The sequence below is a fragment of the Pseudorca crassidens genome, chromosome 18 (genome assembly GCF_039906515.1).
Source record: "Pseudorca crassidens isolate mPseCra1 chromosome 18, mPseCra1.hap1, whole genome shotgun sequence".
NCBI lineage: Eukaryota > Metazoa > Chordata > Mammalia > Artiodactyla > Delphinidae > Pseudorca > Pseudorca crassidens.
In genome coordinates, this window is record NC_090313.1 from 15,080,176 (window position 1) to 15,096,593 (window position 16,418).

At 43.1% G+C, this 16,418-nt stretch overlaps 2 protein-coding genes across 7 annotated transcripts in view; one reads left to right on the plus strand and one right to left on the minus strand.

Moving 5' to 3' along the window:
- DZIP1 (DAZ interacting zinc finger protein 1) overlaps nucleotides 1-1,789 on the plus strand; it is a 54,482-nt gene extending 52,693 nt beyond the window's left edge. For all 5 annotated transcript variants that reach the window (XM_067713370.1, XM_067713369.1, XM_067713373.1 and 2 more), the window contains one exon: nucleotides 715-1,789. In XM_067713370.1, the coding sequence (XP_067569471.1) occupies nucleotides 715-791 (77 nt within the window). In that variant the 3' untranslated portion in view covers nucleotides 792-1,789. The remainder of the gene's footprint in view (nucleotides 1-714) is intronic.
- Nucleotides 1,790-3,808: 2,019 nt separating this feature from the next.
- The window catches only part of CLDN10 (claudin 10), a 100,331-nt gene continuing 87,721 nt past the window's right edge, over nucleotides 3,809-16,418 (minus strand). For both annotated transcript variants that reach the window (XM_067713050.1, XM_067713049.1), the window contains exons 4-5: nucleotides 5,434-5,541; nucleotides 3,809-4,205 (exon numbers count right to left, since the gene is read on the minus strand). In XM_067713050.1, coding sequence (XP_067569151.1) covers nucleotides 4,085-4,205; nucleotides 5,434-5,541 — 229 coding nt within the window. In that variant the 3' untranslated portion in view covers nucleotides 3,809-4,084. The remainder of the gene's footprint in view (nucleotides 4,206-5,433; nucleotides 5,542-16,418) is intronic.

Consider the following 16,418-nt stretch of genomic DNA (forward strand, 5'->3'; position numbering starts at 1 on the left):
CCACCCCACCCCCACCGCCCTTTGTAAGATGAGCCATTGCTGCCTCTACCTTCACTTGACCTCTTTTCTCCACCAACGTGTCAGTCATAACACTGACCTTCTGTTCTGTCACCGTCATAAGTTTTCTGTGCTTTGTCTCAAGATCCATCCTAATCTCTGAAAAAGCAAAAGACATGTTTATGCTGTGGCGACTCTGTGAGGACACAGGGCCAAGAGGATGCCCTGAGTACATTTCCTCCCTCCGCCCCAATGTCATGGCCCTACACCCCTTAAAGAAACATTTCTGGAGTCACATGCAAGTGGAATTCTCAGCCCTCTCCTGTTTCAGTGGCTCAAGGCACTTTTGAACTAACTTCATGTTTAAGCTCATCTACCCTAGAAAACCTGGGGTACCGTTTTACCGTTTAATCCCTCCTTGGCTTGTTAATTTTATTCTCCTCTCTTTACCACTGCCAGCCTCCAGGCCCTGTGCTGAATCCTGGCAAGGGGAGGCCGGGCGGAAGATTCCCTACGAGGGCCCCGTGAGGCTACCCCAGAGACGTGGTGGGACTGTCCGCAGCCTCCTTCACAGTTTGTAGGAGCCAGGGGTGGGGTTGCGAGCAGACTCAGACACGAGTGATGAATTACTGTCTGAAGTGGAGGATTTTTTACAGGCTGGACAGTGTGCTTGTTTCATCACTGGGGCCTCCCCTCCCCCCCTCTCTCCCTCCACAGGACCTCAGGATGAATCCAGCACATTGAAAAGCAGCTTAGTAACCGTGACGGATTGGAGTGACTCTTCAGATGTGTAACTGTCACCCCACGCATCAGGAGGCCCTTCCAGACGCCAGCACTATTGCAGAATCACAGTATTTCAGTGCTGCCTACACGACTCTGATACTCCTGCTTGGCGGTATCTCCTACAATAACAAGGAAGCTGACTCTCCAAGAACCAGAGTCCCTTTAGCGGCACCTAATGCAGTTGTTACAAAACAAACTGTCAGCAGTATTTTGAAGCATATAAAGGTGTTTACGACTGCTGCTTAAAAATAATGTGTCGTTGAAGTCATAAAAAGTTTTTTCTTCAGAACGGTACTCTAGTGTTTAAGTGTATTTTTTTTTAACTAATCTTTAAGTGAATTTTTTTTTAAACTTCTTATAGCAGGTTTTGGTTTGACTTAGAACCTTTTTTTATATCTTTCTTATGTATGTTGTCACGTTGGAAGTGTTTTATTATAAAGTTCTGTTAGTATCCTTAAAATTGAATTAGTGGAATCAGTGAAATCTTAAGAGTAGATTGCTTATTTTTCATATAGAAGTTTAGAGTTATAAAAATATAGCTAGGCCCACGTTAGATAACTCCATTTTCCAGAAGTACTTTTACCATATGCAGCTTTGAGCCATTGTAAGCATGTCGTTTTATTTTAGAACTTCAAATACCATTTCTGTGGCATCATCTTTACCTTGGATATTTTATGAATAAAATGTAGCCAGTTTAAATGTCAGTTAATTTATCTATAAACAGAATAGATCGAGTCAATACTGAATTCATATGTGTCTGTAGTTTTTTTCACTTTTCTTAAATGCCCAACCCATATTCTAAAGTACCTCAAAACTAACTTAATTTTATTCTTATCAGTGACATTGTCAACATTCAGAAAGTTCATATAAACTGTTCTCTGCATTTCTTATACTTTGTGGTACTATCTGTACTCTGCTTCCGAAAAAAAGTTACATTTTAACTAAATGGTTTTTTGGATTTTGGATCTTTCTTCATTTTGCCAACCTTTCAAGTAAAGCCCTCCATTACGTCCTTGTGACTGTGGCTGGGTTATTAGAGCTGGTTTCTGAGTTAGGCTTATCTCGTTAGAGGATTTAAGCTTGCCTTGGTAGCTGTGCCGTGCAAACACACTGACCTAAAAGTTAAAACAATGTTTTATCTGTTTCTGCCCCACCAGAGTCCTTTATACTTGTGGGCCACTCTCACCCTTTTAAAAACTTCCCACAAAGGCCAATTTTATGCAAATGTACTCACTTTATATATGTTTCTAAAAGCTCTAATAAATGCTGAATCAAATCTTCATTGTAGTAGGACAGAGATAAGCAACCTACAACAACGCCTAAGAAGAAACCCAGGCCCTTACATTCACTTACTTATTCCACAGAGATCTGTTGAGCTCCTTGTTTGTTTTTAACATGCATTATTAGTTCACTTATAGAACAACTTTGAGACACAGTTATTATAATTTTCTTGACGATGTGAGAAACAGTTATACAATAACTTGCCAAGCCATACACTTAGAAAGTGACAAAAGTAGGCTTTAAACCGGGTCTCAAAGCCAAGTCCTGGGTCTGCCAGGTCTTTAATTCCTGAGCAGAAAGGGTTGGGGAAATAGGATGCATGTCCGCTAAGGAAACCCAACAGTTATGTTGAAAAGACCGATCCTTATCTGTTTAGTCCTGTCATTTTAGATTGCACTAGAATTGGCGTGTTCGTTTTCCTTTGGGCTATCGCCTTCGATTTCTCCTCACTGACACACAACGAATGTGGTTTCTGGCTACTGACACAGTGTTTCTGTACTTTGACCCCTTCTCTCCGTAAATTCTTCAGAAGCTAGGACAGTTCAGTACAATCAAAATATTGTCTTCACCAGTACAGCTCTGAAATTTAAAAATTTGTTTTAAACACACACTCACAAAACCCGGCCCCGCCACTGGCCTGTAGCACCTAACCTCTCTCCACGGCTTTCAGTTCATTTGTGTCCCTGGAAAAGGTATTCAAGTATTATTATGGTCTGGAAAAAAAATCATTATATATATATATATATATATATATATATGCACACAGACACACACACATATATATACATATGTACATACATATATATATGTGTGTAATAAACTTGTTCTTTTTCTTTCATTGAGCACTTCCAAACAATGTGATTTTCCTTTTTAAGTCTTTCACGCTTGAGGAAAATGAAAATGTTACGGTCACCCATGCTGTGATTAGTATTGGAAAGGGTCTGACTCATAGATTTACACAGACAACCAATTATCCAAAGCTTGAGACTGTATATTTCACACTAGACTGCCTCAGTTCAAAGTCGTGGTTTTGTCACTCGCCGCAGCAAGTCACTTCAACTCTCTGCTTTCATTTCATCCCCTGCCAGCTCAGGTTGCTACAGCACTTACCTCAGGGGGCAGTTATGAGGATGGAGTGAGTGAGGGCACACGCAGACTGAGATAACTATCGCCCTTACAGGCATGAGGTAAAGGGGCTGGCCCTAGAAATAAAACGGCGTCTGGTCAGAGATCACTGGAGCAACTTAACACGTCTTGAAAAATGCTGTCTCTCCATTACCGGTTAGTTCCACGCACACGACCTGAGCGACACACTGGAACTTGGTCCGTTATTTCCGAGGGGGGCAGGTACAATGCAGCTCCAGGCCTTCCTCTGTTGGCCCCAAGGTCGGCCATGATGGGCGTCTCCAGCTCTGCTCTTGCCGATGCCCCACCCCAGGATCTGCTCTCTGTACTGGAGAAGCCAGAGCAGTTATTTAAAGCGGACGTGCCAGGCGATGGGCAATAGCGTTTGGCCCTGTTAGCCCTTGCTGGAGCAGCCGTGGAGAAGTACGGGGGTGACAGACACCAGTACATGTTCGTTCAACCCAAACATCTGAGGAATAGTCTCAGATTGCCCCCATACTGTTTACAAGACACGACTCCTTATACACCTTCTGTTTAATATACGAAGAAAAAGAAACATAAAAAATGGAGACAAAGACTGCAAGGTCTGAATGATTAAGAAGGCTACGTTATGAATACTGGAATCTTTGGTGCTAAATACATATACATATTTTAACGATGTATAAAATATATACAAATCCTGTAAATAGCCTGTTTATTTTTTTATAGAAAGCCACAACAGAAGATGATTAGTATGTAACTATGTGAGAACATTTACATCCGATAATCAACAAGTTCTTCAAATTTGTATTTTAAAAATAGTTTGAGTGTTCATTGTAGGAGGGCCTTTATGGCAGCATTCTGTGAACAGTTCACGTGTAAAACAAGCTCAAGACACGGCTAGCGGGCAGTGCTCTTTTTAGACGTAAGCGTTTTTATCAAACTGTTTTGAAGGGTTTGTGGTTTTAAAATCTTCTCCACCGTGATACTTTGTCCGAGAAGACATGGTAGATGTGGCCCCATTGTATGTGTATCCCATTCTGCAAGGCAAAACACAGTTTGGTAGATTGTCTTTTACACGTAGGTCAAACAAAAGTGGGAAGAAACCATTTTGCCCCTACTTCCATCATAGCTAAGTTTGTCTCCCTGATGACTTTTAGCTTTCTTCCCTTCTCTCTCTCCCCAAGAAATAGTTCAATGTCATTTCTGAACAGCTGGTGTGACCAAGAGAATCTGCAGAAGAAACTCATGGCTTCTTAATTTGTTCAGTTACTCTCCTTCAAAACTTATTTAAGGACTTCCCTGGTGGCGCTAGTGGTTAAGAATCCGCCTGCCAATGCAGGGGACGCGGGTTGAAGCCCTGGTCTGGGAAGATCCCACATGCCGCGGAGCAACTGAGCCCGTGCGCCACAGCTACTGAGCCTGCGCTCTAGAGCCTGCGAGCCACAACTACTGAGCCCATGTGCCACAACTACTGAAGCCCACGTGCCTACAGCCCGTGCTCCACAACAAGAGAAGCCACCGCAAAGAGAAGCCTGTGCACCACAACGAAGAGTAGCCCCCGCTCGCCGCAACTAGAGAAAGCCCACGCACAGCAACGAAAACCCAACGCAGCCAAATAATAAATAAATTTATAAAAAAAGAAAAATACTTATTTAAAACTCATCTTCCTGGAAACTAGGAGACTGTGGTGACCTTAATCAGCAATTTCTGCCTATGTGAAAATTCTGATGAGGCCAAAGCGAAGAATATACCCCCAGAGTTAGACCCAGATTTCTACTTACATCAATAGCTTTGGAATGTAAGAATGTCAAGCTCTGGGTTTTTTTTAATGAACTATAATTATATTTATTCTATTCAATATAATATTTACTATATTAAATGTCATATTTAGTATATATTCCTAACCTTTCCCAATTCTGGGGGGTTTTGTTTTTGTTGTTGTTGTTGTTGTTTTGCGGTACGCGGGCCTCTCACTGTTGTGGCCTCTCCCGTTGCGGAGCACAGGCTCCAGACACGCAGGCTCAGCAGCCATGGCTCATGGGCCCAGCCGCTCCGCGGCACGTGGGATCTTCCCAGACCGGGGCACGAACCCGTGTCCCCTGCATCGGCAGGCGTACTCTCAACCACTGCGCCACCAGGGAAGCCCCAATTCTGGGTTCTTGAAGTTTCTAAGAATCATATGAACTATCTATAATTTGTCCCACGTGTAACAATTTAGAATAGTACTGTACTTTTTAACAGGTCATTTTTGTCTCTTTTTCATACCTGGGTGCTTTGTTGTTGTCAGATATTGAAAAGCAAAATATGACACCACCAATTATGCAGAGTGAGGCTCCTGCCCATCCAATAAACAGAGCAGCTCCTAATTCATACCTGTGAAGAAGTATCACACAAGTATAAAAGCTTACTTATTTGGGGAGTAAACAGCGTTTAACACTACTAGCCAACACTTATTAAATGCTCATAATACATTTTTGCTATTGGAGCTTGTACAGGAAGTAATGACATCTGTATAATGCTTTAAACTTTTCGCAAAGCGTTTTTATAGCCATCACTTGACTATATCTTCCCAACATCCCGAAAGGAAGATGAAAGCATCGCTGTGGGCAAAGCAGGAGCAGTCAACTCAAGCTGGGGCCTCCTGGCCAATCAGCATCTTTCCTCGGGGCTCTGCCTGAAGCTCACAGAGGTTTCCATCTCTTTATTCTGTCACGCGGGCTAAACCATTAAGGCAGACTCCAGTTAGAAAAGGGAAAGTTGCCTGCCTTTGCTTTCATTTTAGTACAACTCAGTGTTTATCAAGCACCCGCTGTGTGCAGTCATGTGCAAGGTACTGAAGGGTGGCCGAACATGCCACCCCAAATGTGCCACTTTGGCAACAAGGATTATTTTGAGCTGAAAGCAACTGAGAAGAAACAGATACGGGGAAACCTCTCTGCCTTCCCCCCATTTGCCTAAAAGCAGGACATAAATTTGTAAAGCTCTTCCCTATCCCCTCTCTGCCAGGAAGGACAGAAGTTAATTCCCAGAGACACTGTACATGTTGCTCAGCCCACAAATGGCACCAGAGCGATCTATGTAACAAACTTCACTCACTCTCATCTTCCATTAGTTCCCTCATCACGTGCCTTCCCATCATTTGTGCCTCTAGAAGCTCAAAGTCCTTTTCCTTTGTCTTGCCGCTTCTCTACAAATGTATTGTTCTTTTGTTAAGATGCTACATAAGCTCAAGTTCTAGCCACCCCTTTGAGTTACGCATCGCTGGGTACTCCCATGTGTATGTGTGACGCACATGTTAATGAACTCTGGTTTTCTCTTATTAATCTACCTTTTTTTCAGTCTAATTTACAGGGTCCCAGCAGAGAATCTAGGAGAGTAGAGGAAAAAATAGTTTTTCTTCTTCTACAGTGTCAGTGAAAGGTCAGTGATAGGTACAGCCTCATCTTGCTTATCACTACAATCTAGTGAGAGATGAATAAAAAATAACTATAAGTTAGTGACAGATTGCTGTGAAGCATCTCCTAGACGGCAGGCCATGTACTCTGCTCATGACTAGAACAGATTGGAAGATAAGCAAGACAGCCCCTGACTTGGAAAGGTCACCATACAAATGTACAAATATCGCTACTGAGAACAACAAAGGAAATCACAGCTGAGTGCTGGAGGAAATCCTTTTAGGGGAGGAATATATATACATTTTATATATATATATATATATATATATATATATGTTTCAGAGAAACAAATAAGGAATGAGGAAAGTATACCAAATCTCGGGCTTTTTTTACTTTTTTTCTTTTTTTTAAATAAAGAAGTGATTCTCAAACTCTTTGAGCCCACAGACCGCCATCACAAGGCAAAAACTGATGGACGACATTCCCTACCTAATGGTGCTTTTCAGTGTCAAATGAAGTCAGAGTGGGAAGGGTCTGTTTGGATCATACAGAATCCACAGAGGGGCTGAGAACGGAAAGGAAGAGGTGAGAGTAAGAGGGGAAAGTCAGGGCCAAGGTCAGCTTGTCCCCCTGAACCAAGTGCAGGGCCAGGGCCAGGCTTAGGTGGCCAGCAGCTGGCGTGAGTGACCTGTGCCTGTCCTGAGCTTTGCCTCATCCTTTTCTACATGCTGTGGTGCTACGTCTGAACTCCCATCTGGGCAGGCGCAGGCAGCAGTGGTGGTGTGACAGTGTGGCCCTGGCCCCCAGCCAGCAGGAGCAGGAAGCAACATTTACACAAGATGAGGGCCATGTGGTCCACGTGCCCATTTCCAGATCCGGCTTCTGAGGTACTTCACAGCCTCCATTTGCAACTGGGAATGGGTGACGTACACAGTACACGCTGCCTTGTGATCCCTTCTTTTCTCACTCTTGTGTTGCCTTCCCTGGGAAATCAAATTGAGAGCTAAAGGAAGGAACAGCTGTAAGCACCTCACCCTGCCCTGGAGAACTCATTAAGCTCTGGGAACCGAGAAACTTCTTGAACTGTTCCAATCAGACACAGTAGCAGAAACAGAAGGTTGACGTAAGTGGGGGAAAAACCCCTTCGGTCTGCACAAAAACCAGCTCAAAAGAGGACTGAAGAGTGAAGGGCACAGGTGAAAGCAAAAGAGCTGGCCAGATCAAGTGTTAAACTGGTAGTTTTATAAAAGATACCTTCATTAAATATCATGTTACACATCTAAAAAGGATATCCTGGATGTCCACAACCAGCCCTTCTTGTGTGATGTTTGGATGAGATTACACAAATAAAATGAGCAGAGGGGCTGCCAAGGTGTAGGTGCCTGTCACCGGACCTCTTTAAACATCTGCAATTCCCTCAGCAAGCTGGCATCAAGTCTGTCTGCTGTCATCCTTTTACTGCAGAGACAACTAAAGGATGAGCGTAGTGAAAATTTCTACTTGGAGGACATGAATATACGATTACAATTTAATGATACTTTCTATTTTTCTTTATTTTTCCCCCTAGAGCTTAGGCTGTTTTCTCTCCTGAAACTATGCATTAGTATTTAACTCTCAGTATAAATACTCCTGGAAGAAACAGTCTGAGACTTTTTCCAAAATATTTAGCTTTCTAAAATAGGATGCCAGTGCCAGGCATCATGGTTAAAAGTCAGTCTCTAATTATTAATAATAGTCCATTACGGGTTAGGGTGGTAGAAATCAAACCACAGCTCGGCACTATCAATTCATTTAAAAAGAGCAGGGACTTCCCTGGTGGTCCAGTGGTTGAGAATCCAGGCTCCCAATGCAGGGGGCCCGGGTTTGATCCCTGGTTAGGGAACTAGATCCCGCATGCCACAGCAAAGGTCCTGCACACGGCAACAAAGATCCAGCGGGCCACAACTACGACCCGGAGCAGCCAAATAATAAATAAATATTAAAAAAATAAAAATAAAATAAAAAGAGCAGGGGCTTCCCTGGTGGCGCAGCGGTTGGAAGTCCGCCTGCCGATGCAGGGGACGCGGGTTCGTGCCCCGGTCCGGGAGGATCCCACATGCCACGGAGCGGCTGGGCCCGTGAGCCATGGCCGCTGAGCCTGCGCGTCCGGAGCCTGTGCTCCGCCCGCAGCGGGAGAGGCCGCAGCAGTGAGAGGCCCGCGCACCGCAAAAAAAATAAATAAAATTAAAAAATAAAAAAAATAAAAAGAACATACAAATGTGTAGAAATCAGAGAATAAATTACCCAAGCAGTTCAAATGTTGGAAACTCTGTCTTTATATTCATTTAAGCATCTTGAAACTTTCTGAGGGGACTGAAGAATCATGAGTTTGGCTTGTATCAAAAACTGGTTCACTTATTCCTGTTTTTAAATATATTTTTAGATTTTCTTGAGGTCACTAACTATAGACTCTATTCCAAGGAGAATATCATTTCCTTTTGAACTTCTTATGAATTCTGTCAGAGACAAACATCTAATAAACAGAACCATTTCAGAGCTGAAGTCTTTAAGAGATTCCACGTCTATACCAATAATTTTTAACAATTTGGATGTGAGGGCTTTTGTGACTTGGTTCTTTCTCTTACAGAGACTTTTTCTTCTTCATTCTGTTGAAAGACACGTATAGCAGACTTATTCAACAGTGACTTGAATTCACACCCATCAGTGTACGTGATCTGGCAAAAATGGCCTTGTATTATTGAAAGACAGGATTGAAGGTAACATCCACTCGTTTGTTCTGGGCAACGTCTCCTTTAACATTTATCAGGAAACTCTCGTCTCTGCCTGGAAATCTTTCTTCACTTTTGGTAACAGGAAGAAGCAGACTTCAACACCTCAGATGATTAGCCAAATTTCAGATGATCTGTTGCAGGTCTGTCTTTTGTTAACAATATCCTCCTGGCCCTAGACCAGCTTTCCCACTAGGAGAGCGGCCTCTTTATTGAGCTGTTAAAATCACCAAAGTTTCTTCATTATTCTGAAAGGCTATCAATTTGCTTAGCACCAGACAGATCCAGGACCGTCAGGCTAGGGACATAACTTCGTTTTACAGATCAGAACACTGCTTTTGGAATATCTCTCAGACATTCTGCTCAATGGATAGGACTCATCAAAGCTGCCTTATTACCTTAATTCATGTATATAATTGAATGTGAATCTAGTAAACAATAGGGAAAATTTTCTCTTCTATACAGAGAAAGTAAAACACAGATTGATCACTTATTATTTTCCCAAAAAAGAACCATAAAGTTCTAAGGCATTAAAATGTACCCTGAATTACTAGATGAAGTTAATTCTTATTCACCTGGCTGTACCTGGGGCTCCCAGCTACTGGTCACATCTTCATTTCCTGTTGAGAGAGCCTGAGCTAGAACCACACCTGGCCTACATTCTGATGCATTTCATACTTCGCCTCCTATTTCAGCCTTGTAACCTGCACAGTAATCCTGAGTGAACGGATTGAGGGACACCTCTTATTTTCAGCTACTCCCTCTGTCTTTCTTGCACCCAATCCCCTGTTGTGACTTGATTTGCCATCCACGGGGAGCTGGTGTAGCCTACCCTGGTCACCAGCACAGAAATGACAGGCCAGGCATTGTGCGAACCATGTGTTTCAGGATGGATGAGAGAACACAGCTATGGTCTCAAGGATCTTACAGTCTAGTGGGGATGGTCAGACATTAAGCAAATAATTATAGTAAGCTGTGATGAAACTTAACAAGAGAAGCAGAAGAGCATGTTTTTGTAAAGTAAACATTACCTGTTCTCCCAAATCTGTATAGATGTGATCCAAGTAACAGTCCACCACAACAATAGCTACTATTACTATCAGCTCACTGTACTAGGATTTTGTTTTGTGTGCTAAGTTGTTTTGGCATGCATTACCATATTGGATCTTCATTACAATCCTGAGAGAGAGGTCTTCCTATGGTCATTCTACAAATGAAAAAAACTGAAGCTGAGGGAGATCAAATTACTTTCCTCCCCATACCTCAGCTAAGCAAATAGTAGAACCAGGATTTAAAACCCATAACTATGATCCCAGGCCCTGAGCTCTTAACCAACACTCTTTCTCCCTTTTGTGTACACCTTAGCTAAGTAAAAGATGGGATCAATGTGAAAAAACACCATCAGTACAGTGCGTTTTCAGTTGTCATTTCAGAAAGATGTGTTTTCGATCTCTCTGGCTCATTGCGTTCTCAGTGGCTCTAGGGTATGGAATTTTTTCAGAATTCCCTCAGGCTGTCTTTTCACCCAGCACAAAAAGAGGTGAGCGTAATAATTAAAATCAGGGCTTGTTGGACTTGAAAAAAGAAAATGCAGCTCCTCCAAACACAAAACAAAAACTGTTTCACAAATGAAAAACTCCTCATCCTTTTAAGATCCCCAGAGAAAAGTCAGCTTGCTGAAGGTCACAGAGTTAGGTGCCAAGTCTTTTGACATCAAGGATAGTCTTTTTTCAAACACACTGTCTTACTCCTCATTTTAATCAAGGGTGGTAGCAGCCAAAACATTCCAGTTACCTTAAAACAACTAAATATGTTAAAAAAAAAAAAGTTTAGGAAGCACACCCATATATTATCAATGTTAACATTTTAAAATTGAATTCCATTGGTATACCAATCTTTTAAAGATTACCAGCAAAAAGAAACTTTCCTCAACTCATAGGCTTATATAATCCAAGGTCTATATAACTGCATGGATGGATTTTACGTAAAAAAGCATTCTACAGGCATTATCTACAAACATACATTTCCCCCAAATACTCCACATTCTTTTGGGGTCCCAGGCACCGGAAGCAGGCTGTTTAGTGCCCACCGACCCGTGTATCTCCCCAGGCTGCTGCAGTCTCTCCTCTCCTTATGCAATTCACATCAGTTAACAGTTCGCTCAACGGTCTGGAAGATGCCACAAGATTTCCTACCCAAAGCTTCCTACAGGACTATGAACTAGCGGCAGCTGCCTCGCAAATGGTGGCTAGAGTAGAATGGGATAATTTAAATAATAAGCACCTACTTGCATATGGAACCTTCACAGAGAATTCTCAAATTTAGGAAACGCAAAATAAAGACTGATTTGTGTGTGTGTGTCAATTCTAAATTGCTTTTCAATGTTCGTAACAGGCACGCGTTCTCTTCTCTGGTTTATAGTTTACAACAGACATGCGCGCATTACCTTTCCGAGTGTTATGAGTTATCATTAGGGTAGTTCAGAATTCTATAGACCGTATGTTAAGAACAGGTAATCACCTACCATATGCCACTGTCGGGGGTGCTGTCTATATGTTACTTTCTTTAATCCCCCTAACATTCAGAAGCAGCAGGTGCTATCCCCATTACCTAGAGGAAGCAACTGCATCTTCCCTAAGATCACAGAGGAGCCAGGGCCAGGGTCAGGAGCTGAGCAGAGAGTGAACTCGAAAACCCGCCTCTTAACCCCTCTGCCTCCTTCCCTCTCTAACCGTGTGTAAAGTGCACAGTGAGTGTCCTTACAGGAGTTCTGATTCTTGCCGATTACTCATGGAAATTTTATAAACCATCCACAGTATAACTTAATATAATATTAGTCAAAGTAAATTATAATTTAAAAGGACCACCTCCTGTTCCCAAAATTACACAGTTCAGTTCAAAAACAAATCTGTTACTGAGCAACGTCCATGCCATTGATCTCCATTCGTGTGGATAACTGGGGGTTTACTGGGCCTTGATTTTAAGTGGGAAACGATGTGCTGAGTCACAACACTCAAAGTAGGCACAGTAACATGTTCTCACGCAAACTTTGAAGTCTGAATAAACTGACACTGCAGAGGGGGGCTGTGCTCCAAGATGGGAAATTCCTAAAACAACCAGGGCTGTCCTGTGACACCTGGGGCCATGACCAGCAAGAGTCTGTGGGTGTGAAGGTGGGTTTGCACAACTGTTTGTGTTGAAGGAAGAAAATACAGATGGATTTGCAGCAAAAAAGCGTGGGTCAATTAAAAGCATACCCTAGGGCTTCCCTGGTGGCGCAGTGGTTGAGAGTCCACCTGCCGATGCAGGGGACACGGGTTCGTGCCCCGGTCCGGGAAGATCCCACATGCCACGGAGCGGCTGGGCCCGTGAGCCATGGCCGCTGAGCCTGCGCGTCCGGAGCCTGTGCTCCGCAACGGGAGAGGCCACAACAGTGAGAGGCCCGCATACAGCGCAAAAAAAAAAAAAAAAAAAAAAAAAAGCCTACCCTATATGATCTTCTGAATCCTCAGCAGACTGCCTGAAAACAGTTTAGAATCGAACCTGGAGTTGGGAAGATGAACATAGGATGAGTTCTCATGAGAAGGTCTCAGGAGTGTCTATCCATTTGACAGTTTCAGATTGCTGTGTATCTCTAACTCAAAGCTGTGACGGAGATGATCAGAAATAAAGAGAAGGAATTGCACAAGCCTTGTTTTTTTAAATGGGTTCATGCTAGGTCCCTTACCTGCCTTCCACTTGAGAGTCAAGTGTCTTACAACAATTATCCTTTCCACTAGGCCTCCAACATTTCAATATACATTTCTCTGTGGCCACCCTTAATACAGCATATAAGATAATGACCTGCTACATTAATATCCCCTGCTTAAGGGTCAGTACCATTAAAATTAATTTACTAGCATTTACTGAGTGCTTACTATATGCCAGGCACATTCTAAATAGCTGAAATGTACCATCTCGTTTCATCCTCACAATAACCTCATAGTTATTGAGGACACAGGACACAAAAAGGAAAGTAATTTCTTCAAGGTTACACTACTAATAAATGGCGGAGCTGGGGTTCCCTCCCAGGCAGTCCTGATCCAAAGTCCTCATTTTTTTTTTTTTTTTTTTTTTTTGCGGTACGCAGGCCTCTCACTGTTGTGGCCTCTCCCACTGCGGAGCGCAGGCTCCGGACGCGCAGGCTCAGCGGCCATGGCTCACGGGCCCAGCCGCTTTGTGGCATGTGGGATCTTCCCGGACCGGGGCACGAACCCGTGTCCTCTGCATTGGCAGGCAGACTCTCAACCACTGTGCCACCAGGGAAGCCCCAAGGTCCTCATTTTTAACCAGTGTGTAGGCTGCCTTCCTTCCCCATTCCTTTAACCAAATCTCCCCAAGCATACAGTCTTTCCATTCTAGGAGAGGTGCAGACAGACAGTTGTACACCACTGCTGACTGACCATCCCTGCTGGAAATGTCACGGAGCAGGGACTAGCTACAAGAGATGCCCAAATCAGCAAGACGTGGTCTTCACTTCGAGCTGCTCCTGACCTGGTTTGGAAGATGGACCGATAAGCAAGTGTCACTGCCCAGTAGGATTATAATCGGAGCACAAAGGGCAAAGGGAGCACGGAGGTGGGCACGTTACGCAGAATGCAAGTCCTGCAGGATATGCAGTGGTTAGCTGGGATGTGAACAAAGGGAGGGAACAGGGTGGTGGTGCTAAAAGCTGAGTCACCAGAAAGGCTGGCAAACTGGAAGGAGTCGTGACTTCATATACTGGTCAGTGAAAACAAAACACAGTTGCCAAACACTTGATTTCCAAGTATATTTTTAAGTCCTGCCAGCGTTAACAAAAGCATCAGAGCAATTCTGATGATCTGAAGTGGCCAGTGCTACCACAGAACAAAGTGAAATCACAGAGTAACACCTTCTTAATATTTAACAGTCAAATTCTGTTTTGTTCCTAACACTTGGCGCCTCTATGGAATCCCTTATCTGAGAATCTATGAGCCTTTTACCCACAATAATTCATTCTCCAAATAACCTCATGATTGCAATACGCTTAAGTACACAGACATCTATAATTCATTAAATTATAATAAGGACAGAAGAGAGAAGTTAAATATCTAGGCAAGGTCACCTAGTGAGATCGATATTCCTTTCAGTTTCACCCAGGAAAATGTGTGTAACCTAGAAACGTCCTTCTTGAATTGTCTCTTGTGCATTGAACTTGACAGATAACAAGAATGAGGGAATCTATCGGAAAGTAGACAGCTGTTTACTTCTCTAACTACTAAGTAACCACAATGATGAAAAGATTTTACCAAAGTAAAACTTAGATTCTAAAGTAGAAACTAACTGAATGCAGAGTGCTAGAGATAAATAACTCCATGGTTTTAAAAGCTCTCAAAATACAAAGGCTGGAGTATGATAAGACCCAAATATGAATATCTGAGCCAAAACGTTCATGATAAATCTCATTGACTAAAAGCGAATAAATAAGATCACGATGTCCTGTTTCCTCAATTAAGGAAATTGGTTCAGTGCCCCAACTTTGCATGACTTGAAAAGAAGTTTCTTTATGCAGAACAACTCTTTAAGCCAATCAACTCTTCAGAACAGTCTATTTAAGAAAAAACAAAGCAAGACACTCAGAAGTTAGTGGTTTGGACAACAAAGCCATGGGGGGGATATGTAATTATATGTCAACACAATGATATGGTGAATCACGCTAAGGAGTGCTTGTGACCATAAGCTTGCAAGAGGATAGATTTTTTTATGTAGTAGGTTTTGCTTTAATAAAAAGGAGGAAGTTGGTTTGAAACAGCCCAAAGGGAAGAGTTGAGAAATAGTTTTAAAGGCTTTGCAGGAGCCCATCCTGGAGCCATAAAACAATCACAACTTGAATGGACGCAAGGAAGTAAAACAAAAGGAAAAAATGGAGAAATGGCAGAAACAACCACAGTCAGGTGAAGCTCTTTAAAGATTGCAGTTCTGTCAAATGATTGTAGGCAGGAAGAAAAATCTTCCCATATGAGCTGTGGGAAAGGAAGGGTTTCAGAAATAATTAGCCACTGAACACAAAGCCTACTACTGTTTGCAGCGCTACTGCCACAATCTTTATGCCAACGATACACCAGAAGCCACTCATTCTGTTCCCTCGTCAATAAAGCTCCTACAGAGTTCCCTGCACATAGTAGGAATGTGGTGGGAGCTCTGTGGATGAGCTTAGTTGTGTGTTTGTAACTTAGGCAACCGAGGTGAGTCTTATATAGGGATGTCCTCGAAATCCACAAAGAAGATTCAATTTACATGTTAGAGAATCCTTAAGAAAAACAGCAACAAAACTAGGTTCTGAGGCCTGAACTGTTTTGCAGTGCATTTTGGGACAAGTATCTGCTCACCAGAAATTTAAACTAGAGCCTGTGGCAAGCAGGTGTGCCTCATCGCCCTTCCTAAGGGCCAAACACACGCATGCGTATGCCACAGCCAGGCCATCTAGGACCGGAGGGAGCCACGCTGCTGGAGTAAGATGAATGCATGACACGGGTGCGAAGAGGAGGGTAAGCCTGCCTCCTTGCTCCATCCTCTCTGAGGCTTCCTCAGTCTGCTGAGATAACAGAAGGCTTTTCTGCTAATCCTGAAAGGACTAGTTCTACAGATCAGGATTTCACATACTGGGCACCATGCTAGGCAAGTAAGAGATGAAATAGATGTTTTCTGACCTCAAGGAACTTACCCTCATGCAGATCCATGAAGACACCAAAGAAATAGTCAGAACCCCCTAGAGCAGTGCCCTTATCCCAACTCTTCCAGGGCTGGCCCTGCCTTTGGCACTGATTCTCCAACATATTCCTCCGTGTGTTCACGCACAAACTACATCAGAGGTACCACTTACTAAGTTCTAGCAAATGCCAGCTAGGAAGCCCTATCCCCTAGAATATGCCAAAATCAAAATCTCACTTTAAAAATTATGATATTTTGTAAGACCTACGGAGGGACTTCCCTGGTGGTGCAGTGGGTAAGACTCCGTGCTGCCAATGTAGGGAACAAGGGTTCAACCTCGGTCAGGGAACTAGATCCCACATGCTGCAACTAAGAG